Genomic DNA, 12,186 nt, shown 5'->3' on the forward strand with positions numbered 1-12,186 from the left:
TTTAAGGTTATTCTGAGCTTTCATGAAACTTTAAAAAAAAAATTACTAGCAATTTTTCTAATAAATTTATTTTGAAATTTCATATCAGAAATCCTTCAAACAATTTCCTTGGATATTGTTCCAGGTGTTTATTAAAAGAACATACTAAGAACTTTCAAGAATTCCTTCAGTACTCTCCTCAATATTCGTCTAAGTAATGAACAAATAGCATCTTCAAGAGCACTAAAAATCATTCAATAATTGGTTCAGGAATTTCCCTCAAATTCGTTCAAGAATTAGAATCAAGAAGATCAACATTAGAATGAAGAATAAGAATCTCTGGAAGAGAGAGATAATTTTAGGACTTTTCGGTAACCATTTCAATTTAAATTCAATTCAAATATTTTCTCAATTCCCTCGCTAAATTCATTTATTTTTCTTAAGTATCTACAGTAATATCTCAATATTTCTCTGCAAATGAAAATGTTCGTTTCAAGTACGAAATCATCCGTTATTTTGTGCAACGAAACGGTTCCATAGCATGTATGTGATTAACTTTACAATGAATTTGAATGAAATTCAATCTACAAGTAAAAAACAAACAAAAAATTGCATATAAAATATGACGAAATTTTGACCAGTACTTTCTTTCAGAATTCCATAGATATGGACTTTTCAAAAACTTGATATGTTGTTATGCATATTTATACACTTATCTAAACCATTGAACATAACTTAAAGACAGAACATTAATCAATCGCAAATTGAAACCGAACCACAGCCAAAAACGTCCCTATGCGGACAGTTCCTTGATAATCTGTCCCGCAATGACCAACCGTTGAATTTCCGAGGTGCCCTCGTAAATCTCGGTGATTCTCGCGTCACGATAATGCCGTTCGGCCGGCATATCCGACACGTAGCCCATTCCACCCAACACCTGGATGCATTGGTGGGAACAGAAGGTGGCCGCTTCCGACGCAGCCAGTTTAGCCATGGCCGCCTCCTTAGTGTACGGCTTCTTGTTGTCCTTGAGCCATGCGGCGCGCCACGTGAGCAGGCGAGCCGATTCCAGATTCAGCGACATGTCGGCGATCTTTTGCTGGATGGCCTGAAGTTTCGAGATGGGTTTGCCGAATGCTATACGTTTGTTGGCGTAGTCGACGGCACATTCGAGAGATGCCTGAGCGATTCCCAGGGCTTGACTGGCGATACCGATGCGACCTGCATCCAGGGTTTGCATGGCAATTTTGAACCCGAAACCGGGTTCGCCGAGCAAGTTTTCTTTGGGGATTTCGCAGTCTTCGAATATCAGTTGGGCCGTTGAGGAGCCTCGAATTCCCAGTTTGTCCTCTTTCTTGCCAAGGGTGAATCCGGAGGCGCCTCGCGGAACTATGAAAGCGGAGATGCCTTTGTGTTTAAGGCTCTTGTCCGTGGTGGCAAAGACTACAGCGCTCTCGGCTTCGTATGCGTTCGTAATCCAACACTTCGTTCCGTTCAGAACCCATCGATCACCTTTCAATACAGCTACCGTAGATGCTGCGCCTGCATCCGATCCATTACCAGGTTCTGACAGAGCGAAGCATCCCACCTTCTTGCCATCGGTATAACCAACCACATACTTCTGCTTCTGTTCCTCATTCCCATAGCGATCGACCGGACCCAGATATAGAGAGTTGTTCACCGACATGATCACTCCGGCCGAAGCGCATCCACGGGAGATCTCCTCCATGGCGATAGCGTATGCCAAATAGTCCAAACCGGTTCCCCCGTATTTCTCATCGATGGCAACGGCCATCAGTCCCAGTTCACCCATCTTCTCGATCTGCTCGGCCGGATAGAGATGCTCTCGGTCGATTTTGGCCGCTACCGGGATCAGCTCATTATCGGCGAAGTCGCGGCAGGTTTTTTGCAGCATCTGATGCGTCTCGGAGAGCGCCGATAAGCTCGCTATCGATCGTTTGCTCCATAAGTTTAATCCTACCAAAAGGAGAGACAAGACGGTCGAAAGTCCAAAGGTTAATAGAATGATTGCGGGTGTGCTAACTTGTTGATTATCGACAGCCTATTGGCACGTAATTTACCTAATTTGGCGGTATTCCTGAGAGTAAACATTTTTTGAATTGCTTGAGAAATATCACAATTTGGTTTTCAATAAAATTAAAAAACGAAAATGCAAAAATTACTGAAGAGATGAACTAAAACTGAGGTAACTTGAAAGTCGTCTCTTCGGTGCACAGACAGACAGACAGTGCTATATTTTATGAGTTGCTTATTGCCTTTTCAGCTGTATAGAGGAGCATTCTCCGTATTTATCAGTTTGTTATGTTTATTCGTAGCATTCGTACAGAACCAACAGGCGCAGATGTGTGTGCGGGATTGCAGCAGAGACATTCAGTTTCGAATTGGAAGAAAGGCAATTGGAAAAAGTTCGAATTAAAGTAGCGAGAAATGAGGGGAACTATATCAGCTATAATTGAGCTGTAAAGGATGAGCTGTGAGATGTTTGAAATGGTAGTTAAATTTTATTACATAGGGAACATTGTGGATACAGAGATTTTTTGTTTTGAAAATATGTATTGGGTTGAATTTTGTTGGCAAACTTGAATTGTTAATTGAATATTTTGGCTAACGTAGTACGAGGAAGTAAGATAGGTTCGACCCTTTCCGATATCACTGCGGAACACGGTTTTGTCTCTGACACCAAAATACCGCTATTTACTTAATTAAGGGTTGCTGAATCCATTGCCGTTTTCATAAACATCGTCTATGTTTCGAGATATTTAATGTTGAAACACTTAATTTGACTATTTCAACCAACTTGCATGCAAGTTTGCCAGCTTGTAAGGTAATTTATTTGCTACATTTGCCTTAAAACTCATAGTTCATGTGTATAATAATACTTATCAACAAAGTTCATGATAGTTTTGGTGCTCAAAAGTTAGTTTTTGATGGTTTAGAAAAGTATTGTATTTTGCCATATAAGAGAAACTAAGAGTTATGTATGGAGACTGCTAGTATGTTGTAAAAATCGATTTAATCGAAATTAAATCGTGCAATTTCAATCAAATTTTTTTTCCTTTTTTTTTCAAAAAGACACTACACGTTAATGCTTCCAGTGGGCTATTTGCCCTTTGAAGGAAGCACCGCACTAGACAACGGACTAGCATGCAACGCCCAGTGGCACAGTCAGAAAACATTCCTCTCGAAAAGTTTTCGGCCTGAGGCGGGAATCGAACCCACGCTCCTTAGCACGATGCGGCTAAATGCCTCGGTGACACTAACCGCACGGCTACGAAGCCACACTTATATCTTATATCTTATTATATCTTAAATGAAAGTCAAAGGCCTATTTTGCGTGCTTGATGGATAAGATCACGTTTGGTAATTATGGTAATTATTAAAACGTCTCTAGTTGACGGTTCAAATCAGAATGAATTTATTAACTGAAAAAGGTTATTACATCGAGTCTTACAAATTTGGTTGAGGGAGGAGCTTGGAGTTAGCTTGCTTGACTAAATTCTTGAGAACCAATCAGCATAGAAAGTAAAGAAGGTTAAGTGTATGGGTGCATAATTATTTGTCGCATGTGGCGTAGGACGGGTCAATGCGATTGTACATGAAAGAGATCGAATAACGCTGGGCATTGATCGATCGCGTGGGAAAGAACTTTGAGCAATTGCAATGAAGTGTCGATGACATGGGTCGTCGACTTTTAGTGTGTTACGGAGAAAGATGACTATTAAATATTTTGAAGTGGTTACATTGATGCAATATGTTCTGTACATATGGTATCGATTATTGAATCGTAAAACAAGGGTTTTACGAATCTGGGAAAGTCTCTGATTTTATGTGTGGGAAAGTGTGAGACATGAATTTTTAAGGTTTAATGGTTTTTAGGATAATTATTACATTTTGGGTGAAGAGAGAGATTTTGATTTTTATTGTCTAATTTGATATGCTACACACGAAAAATTTTGATAAATCATGTTTTAAATTTCATGTAAACATCATTTAAACAAGTGTTTTAAACAATTTTGGCGACCTGTAGCTAAAAATCCTAACGTGCTGGAACATTTCTGAGAACGGCATTAGATTCAGCAACCCCAAATCTACTAGAGACACATAATTTGATCCTAAAGACACGCAAAAATGTAAGTTTTGTTGCGCTGCACAGAGGATCACCTAGAACAAATTCGTGGCCATAATTTCGATTTTGAAAAATTGTGATTTTTGACCCCGCTATATTTGTTTAAACATAGCTAATAGTATGCTACATTGAAAAGACGTCATATATCCTTGAAAAAATGTTAAAAGAGTACAAAAAAGCAGAATTTTAAAGGTTTTTTTCATTTTTTTATATTTTTTAATCAGAATTATTTTTTACATGAGACAATTTTGCCAAAATAAACATATATTTTTTACTGAACTTTGTGTTTATGAATACAAAAAGAGCTTCTGCATAAAATTTTCCAAAAAATATTTTTTATTTGTTTATTTTTAAGACTATTTTGCAAAACGAACTATTAGTCATTTTTCGTAAACTTCAGTGTTGAAAAGGTTACCTCATACGGCAATATCCGGCAAAGTTTAGATCACAGTGTGAAACTTACATATGTTATCTATCAGTTACAGCATAAAACTCTTTCGCATTTTCCGGACTTGAAATTTTAAGTCTTTTGAAAATATCAATTTTTATCATTTTTTTTCGAATATTTTTGCCTGCTTTTCAATAACCTTCTATCCCTAATCAATTGAAGTGCATGTTTTTAATGCGTTTGTTCAATGTGATGTCCGAGAAAATTGAAATTTAAACATATTTCTTTTATATGTATAACTAACTTAAGTAAAATTGCTAATTTTATAAATAACGTATATCACAGTTTTTAGTCATGTGTAATCGCCAAATCAGATTTAGCAAATTTTTGAAATAAATCGAAATGCTTTGTAAGAGACGCAATGGTGCCATGGTTTAAAATTCCATGTCTTTTGAATTTCTTCTTCTTCTTGGAATTACATCCTCACTGGCACAGAGCCTGCTTCTCAGCTTAGTGTTCAATAAGCACTTCCACAGTTGTTAACATCACATTAATAGGTTTTCAGGAATACCGTAATTTCGATTGAAATGGATAATTTTTCCCGGTTGGTTTTATCTGTTCTCTTCAATGTTGACAATGCCAAACAACTGAATACAGGAAAATACGACGGTAATCCTCACGAGCTCATGTACAGAAATTTTCTATCAAATGTGGTTTTAGTGCTGAAAATAATCTCTAAAATAAAAACGGGGGGGATTCCATTTCGGGGTGAAATTGATCATTTGTCAATGCGATTATTGTGAGTTTTTGAAATTACTCCATATACTGAATTCCGGCTCCCTCAATACGAATATGCTTCCAAATTTGAAAAAAAAATCCTATATTTCTAGAAAAATTAAAAAAAAGTCAAGAATTTCGCGGAGTAGTCAATTTATAACCATCTGTTGGTAGAATATTCAAACGATTGGCCATCAAAAATTAAATCAAAAACTGTTTGTCTACAACGGTATTTTTTTCGATACGGATACTCACTGATATGTGGATAAATGTCCTGAAATGGTTCAAAATTAATCCTAATTGAGTTATAACAGTTTTTTAGTCAATATTAAAGTATGAGCAGATCATTTAGGGTAAAAAATAATTTTGGCCATAATTTACCCAAATTACTCTTGTGTGCACCGCAAGGACTATGGCTTATGGAAATCTATTAGACTACCCGCAGAGCACTCTCCTACCTGCTCGGTGTGAGAGTAAAAGAGCAGAAGAGAGTGAAAGTAGATGTAAATATAGATTAGTTGAAAATAGATCTGTATCGATCAAGAAGCTACAGATGAACTGATCCCGGCACAGTAGTGGCCACAAGCACAAAGTGCCTTTAAAAAACATTGTTAAAGGTTTTTCAGAATCGTTGGCTCTAGAATTCAACGCGCATAGCACAGCCTTTTCAAATGTTGTTAAAATTTTAAATTAAGAAGAAGTTGCCAGCAAAGCATAGACTTCTTGAAATAACCACACAGTATTGCACCAGAGATCCACATGCTCTCCAACATCACACAACTTCCGTACCGCAAAATATGAACTCCTCCTAACTACCAAACTAAATATGAATCAATGTTTTCATTCCAATTAATCGACTTTTTGAATCGATGTTTGGAGCAACTAAAATCGGGTGAATCGATTTTTTTCATTCGATTAATTTTGTTGAAATCGATGAGTATTTTTCAATGTGTTGGTGGAAAAGGAACCAAACTTTGAACTGGCCTTGAAGAAGTAAATCTGTTTGATTGATTTTCAAAACTGATTTGATTAAAAGATGTTGAAATCAAATGCAAATGCATTTGGTCAAATTTCAATTTCTATAAATTTCAATTTGTATTCGGTTTGAATCGATTTGAAAGCATCGAAGCAAATTATTCGGTTAAATCGGTGAATCGATTTGGGAGTTCAAATATGAATCGATTCAGTAACATCGATGTTCTGAACAAATTTGTCCAACGCTAGTTCCTATCCGCCAGCACAGCACCTCTCTTTTAATCACACTTAAATTCGGAAATCGACCTCGGTAAACGGATTCACCGAGAACCCAACTGCTGATATCTCGGCTATTATTTGTCGCATCCCAGTAAAACTTTTACTGAGATCTCGGTAAACGTCTGCCGAATCTCGGTAATATTGGCCGAGATCTCGGTAAAACTTTGCATTGAACATCAATAATGTGATTTTTCATTCATTTATTTAGTTTCAATCTAATCAGATAACACTGAATCAATTTCACGTCACAATGCTCGGTTTGTGGCCGCTTCTCTACATCCTTAGTTCTGCCTGACACTCGCCAGATCGTTGTGCACTTGATCCACTCACCTAGCACGCTGCGCTCCACGCCTTCTTGTACCAACCGGAAACGAAGTGAACACAATCTTTGCAGGGTTGCTGTCGAACATTCTTGCAACATACCCTGCCCATCGTATCCTTCCAGCTTGGGCTACCCTCTGGATACTGGATTCTAGCTTGTGGTTCATTTTACGCCGTCACACACCATTCTCTTGTACCCCGTTGAAGATCGTCCTAAGCACTAAGCGTTCGAAAACCCCTAAAGCTTGCAGGTCTTCCTCGAACATAGGCAACGTTTCATACCCGTAAAAGACTACCGGTCTTATGACCGTTTTGTACATGGTACATTTGGTGCGGAGGAGAAACTTTTTTGACCGCAGATTCTTGTGGAGGTCACACACGCAAACAAATTCTGTAGTATAATCTACTGAATCCATGGTAGAATTAAGAACTGCACCAACGATTTTCAACCGACTACAAAAATCTGTTATGTTTACTATAATCTGGTAAAAATCACTGACCAGTGCAGTAAAAGTGACCATGTCTATAGTAGTCTCGACTACATAGCATTGTATTTCAATCCGTGACACTCACCTTACAACACAGTGTGGTCAAAAGTACAATGCCAAACTTGTCAAATCAAGAATGTTTTTAGTCATAAATGCTGCAACTGTAGTTAATTGAACCGAAAATATTTTCTTGTGTGGTGATGTTGACTATGTTCTGGTAGAGTTAACAGATTAGTGTAGTCGGTTGAAAATCGTTGGTGCAGTTCTTAATTTTACCATGGATTCAGTAGTTTCTACTATAAAATTCATTTCAGTGCAGTAGGCCCCATCATCAGTGGAATGATGCTCCTCCGTATTTCACGGCTAATGTTATTATCAGCCGTCAGCACTCGTCGATCACTTCGAACGTATCCCCGTTTATCGTAACACTGCTTTCTAGGCAAAGCCTGTTGCAGTCACCTACTAGCATGTACTTTGGTTTGGACGCCTACTTTGTCTTTTACACATTCAACTTTTGGTGCATCGCGAACAACTTGACTGGATCTGTTGAAAATGTTACTCTGCATAACATTTTCTAGAGCTATATTGAAAAACAGTCAAGAAAATCCATCACCTTGTCGTAGTCTTCGGCGGGATTCAAACGAACTGGAATGGTTGCCCAAAATCTTCACCTAATTTTACACGTCTTCCATTGTTACATACTTTTATCAGTCTTGTGAGATTTTTTTGGAAAGCTGTACTCATCCATGATTCTCCTTTGCTCTACGCGGTTGATATTAAAGTATGCCACCGTGAAATCGATGATTTTTGGAGAATTTATTTGTCTTATAGTAAAGATCTGATCCGTTGCCTATCGGCCGTCAATGAAGCCGGCTTCCCACTCGTTTTCTACAGGTGACAAACGATCAGAGACGTCTTTGAAACGACGGCAGATGGTCTGGGATAACACAGGTCGCATTTACTCACATTCCAATTTATCTCCAGGGGACGTTTTTTCTCCTGAAAAAGGCGAGTCTGCTGTTGCCGTTTCCGTCTATAACGTTCCACGTTCTGTCGGGTTCCTTGCTGCAGCATGACCACCCGAGCTGCATTATTCTCCTATGGAATCTGTCTACATTCCTTGTCGAACCAATCGTTGATAACATGATATTATCTTCTGATAAATTAGACCGAACATATTTATTGATGTAAACTTAAATATGTGCCAACATTGCGCAGCATAAAAACACCCTCATCTCGAGTCGGTGTTTCGAATGCCGTCGGTCGACATCGCCGCCCTCAACAACACCATAAACAAAAATGGCTTCACACGAAAACTGCAGAATCCAATCATAGCCTACTGTCACACTCACACAAGTGCGCACAGCACTGCACTATGCATAAACTTATGCTCCCCTCGGTGCATCCTGGTATTACTGTATGCATGTAAATACACGCATACCAAGCCACCGCGGGTGTCCAATTTGATCATTGCCTCCTCCGCGACTTTCTGCTCGGGCCGTGGAGAGAAGTTGGGAGTCTTTTTTGTGTTGTTGTGGGGGATAGCTACCGAATCAACCTTTTGTGTACACCTTTTCCCTCGGTCTTCGGCTGACTGGTCGTGGAGTGGAGTTTAGCCATAGCCTGCTGGATTGAAGTGAAGTTGTGCAAAATTTTGTGCTCGTTCAGTTCAACTTGCAACTTTGTGTGCGATTGTCGTTGCCGTAGTCTTCGTCGGTCGTTGTCTTGTAGTCTCGCGATCGCTTTCTCGGAGTTACTCGGATTACGGACAGAGCGGAGTTTTTTTTTTTCGGGGACATTGTCTTGTCGAAGATTTTCAGATTGTGAGAAAAGGTTCCAGTTTTTTTTCGAATACTCCATCCAAGTAAGTCGTGGGAGAACAGCATAAGGCCTTTCTGATTTACGGTCTAGCAGGCCTGGCCAAGTCGAAGATATTCGTAGTCGTCGTCGTGTGAATTGCCCTGTTTTCCTTTGGAGAAATCCGGTCTAGTAGGCTGGGAGGTGAAGAAAATTTTGACAGTGCATTTTCCCGAAGACCTGACGGAGGAAAACTGACAAGTGAGTCGTGCACAAAAAGAAAATTATGTTTGACAGTGCCGTAACACAATACAGATAAAAAGGGAAACGGGAAAGGTTTCATCATTTTTGCATCGGATGGTGAAAAAGGGGGTGGCTTATTAGCCCGAAGTAGTGGATCGGAGTTTTCCAGTTTTGGAGAAAAAGGCAAGCAACTATCCGAATGGATCTACATATTTGTTGGGGCTGGTTCCAGTTTTCATTGATGGATTAGCTGAAGAGACGACGAGGAGCAAGTGAGAGAGTGGTGTGGATTGGATTGAAGTGCTGCAGGCAGGCTTTTTTAGAATAATAGTGGCAGAAAAGCGTCAGTGTGTGAGTAGCGTGTTCCACTCGCACTCACAGAAGTAGCGGCCGATGGGAAACAGTAAAGACCGTCCGTCAAGTCGAGCATAATACTAATATTTTGACGGTGTTCTTATTGGAGAACTTTTCGGTGAGGTTTTCAATTTCACCTGTACAGAGACACCCATGCGAACATCTTGCAGCGAAATCGTGAACCGCATGTACAGTTACAGTCACCTCACAGTTATGGATAGTACACAGATATGGATCAGAGTTGGATTAAAACGGGAATATCTCATCAAAAAAATTGCAATTTCGCAGAACACATTTTACCTACGTAAACCATAAATCTGTGCAGCATCGCAATCAATTATAATATGCTAAAGCATATATTTTCCGTCTGTAGGGAATAAAATGTCACCCGTATGCCCAGAAGCGTTGATTCATAACTGTGGGGCAGTAGAAACCATACCACAGTTATGAATCGAAGATAAGACTTCCGATACAAACGCCAAAACGTATGCTTTCAATAACACACCATTCGTTCACCTCGCAGATAAATTGCTGTAATAATGTGTTGATCCATAATATGAGTCGATTTGATCCAAAATAAGGATCCTCCTCTCCCACTGATCCACATCTGGAGGATGGACAACGTATGGAGTTTGTATCGAAATCGAAACTTTTTGATAAATTACCGCAAATTTTGAGATGTATTCTCAAAAACAATTATATTCTGCAGTGCCTGGGATGTACTTTTGTTTTTTACAACGTCACCACGTTTTTTAATCATATTTTGTTCTAAAAAGGGACCCTTTGTTGATCCATAACGGTGGGGTGACTGTACCCCACAGATATGAATCAACTAAAGATAATGCTTTGCAAGCAACATTTGGCAAATATTTCGATGGCATTGAATGCAATGTCTGAAGCAGCAGATTATGAAAACCGAACTTACAGTCACTCTGCAGTTATGGATCAACTAAGAGTCTTTTTTCAGAACAAAATATGATTAAAAATCATAGTGACTCTGTACAAACCAAAATTACCTCCCTTTCACTGAAGAATGTACCGTGCAATCTCGCTAATTTGAACAGTACCTCATGCAAACCATCGCGGTTCATTTTTAATTTGAACATCTAGTCACCCTAGAAACGTGTTTCTGGTAACCTCTTTCACTGTTTTGTTTTGATTCTGCGTTCCGTTCCACAGCATTCCATTTCACTTTACTCTGTTCCATTAGCTGAATGACGTTTAAACCATTTTTAATCTGAACGATGTGCAAATTAGCGGGGTACAGATTAAAAAGTGTTCAGATTAAATGTGGTCAAACCAACGGGGGTACCCGGTAGTTGTTTTCATGAATACACTTGAAATTTCAAAATTAATTGCGGAAAAGTGTCGATTTCAAGACAATTTTAATCTGAAATGGGGCTCTCTGTCAGAGATGCATTTGATCGTGTTCTGTTCATGTTCTGTTCAAAGCTTGTGTTCACGAGAGCCGTGTTCATGTTCAAACAAATCCCGATGTTTGATCACAGCACACTGTTCATCTCTGGGCAACCGTTACCGTCATTCAGTGTTATACTTCTTCATCTTCTTGGCATTAACGTCCTCACTGGGACAGAGCCTGCTTCTCAGCTTAGTGTTCTTATGAGCAATTCCACAGTAATTAACTGAGAGCTTTCTTTGCCAAAGTTGCCATTTTCACATTCGTATATCGTGTGACAGGTACGATTATACTCTATGCCCAGGGAAGTCAAGGAAATTTCCATTACGAAAAGATCCTAAAACGACCGGGAATCGGACGCAGCCTTTTTCAAAACCGCCTGCGTAAAGATGGTTACCGCTGGTGGGTAAACCTTTAACGTGTTCGATAAACCTGGACACGGTGCCCCGACTGACCGTTATTATGCAAGAAAATTGTCCATCAAGTCACGACTCCCTGATCTCGTGCCCTATTTAGAGATCAGGGAGTCGTGAGTTCGATTCTCACTTAGAAGACGTGTAAATTTTTCGCAAATCTTCACATCAATTTGTCCATTTAATCCAATTGCAAATTATATGTAATCTTTAGCTTTTCGGTAGTTGTTAAACTTCCACTCGGCTGGTTAGCCGTAAACCACGATTCATAATTAAAAACATGCACTCCGGTAAGTCAAACCAGTTGCAAACATTTCTAATTATAACAACGGTATCTACATATTTTATACTTATTAAGAACAGTTTGATCAGCTTTTTGAGCGTTTTTCTAGGTTTTTTTCCAGTGCTTTTACGTAATTTAAACTATATTAGTTTATATTGGAAGTTTGAGTCAATAACTTCAAATCAAGATTTCTTGAGATTACTCCTAGGGATTTTTTTTTTAAATTGGCTCAGAGGTGCAGAATAATATAAGGAATCGAGCCCTGTACTCAGATTTGATGGACATATTTTTTTTGCATAATAACGGTCTGTCGGGGACCGTGCTG

At 39.1% G+C, this 12,186-nt stretch overlaps 2 protein-coding genes across 2 annotated transcripts in view; one reads left to right on the forward strand and one right to left on the reverse strand.

Moving 5' to 3' along the window:
* Positions 1-380: 380 nt before the first annotated feature.
* Positions 381-2,264, reverse strand: LOC5564158 (short-chain specific acyl-CoA dehydrogenase, mitochondrial). Its single transcript, XM_001648455.2, has 2 exons — positions 2,061-2,264; positions 381-1,956 (listed from the first exon to the last, which is right to left on the reverse strand). Exons 1-2 carry the CDS (start codon positions 2,089-2,091, stop codon positions 773-775), a joined length of 1,215 nt encoding a protein of 404 aa, XP_001648505.2. The 5' UTR covers positions 2,092-2,264; the 3' UTR covers positions 381-772.
* A 6,551-nt stretch (positions 2,265-8,815) lies between these two features.
* Positions 8,816-12,186, forward strand: part of LOC5564163 (signal peptide peptidase-like 3) — a 221,800-nt gene continuing 218,429 nt past the window's right edge. The window contains exon 1 of the mRNA XM_021850391.1: positions 8,816-9,218. The gene's annotated coding sequence lies outside the window, so the exon portion shown is untranslated. The remainder of the gene's footprint in view (positions 9,219-12,186) is intronic.

This window comes from Aedes aegypti, chromosome 3, assembly GCF_002204515.2.
Source record: "Aedes aegypti strain LVP_AGWG chromosome 3, AaegL5.0 Primary Assembly, whole genome shotgun sequence".
NCBI lineage: Eukaryota > Metazoa > Arthropoda > Insecta > Diptera > Culicidae > Aedes > Aedes aegypti.

Excerpts from the sequence above, each read along its gene's own strand:
- LOC5564158 (XM_001648455.2), bottom strand. The coding sequence starts at position 2,091 with ATGTTTACTCTCAGGAATACCGCCAAATTAG. Across the intron at positions 1,957-2,060 it reads CAGGAATACCGCCAAATTAG|GATTAAACTTATGGAGCAAA; the intron begins GTAAATTACGTG and ends TCCTTTTGGTAG.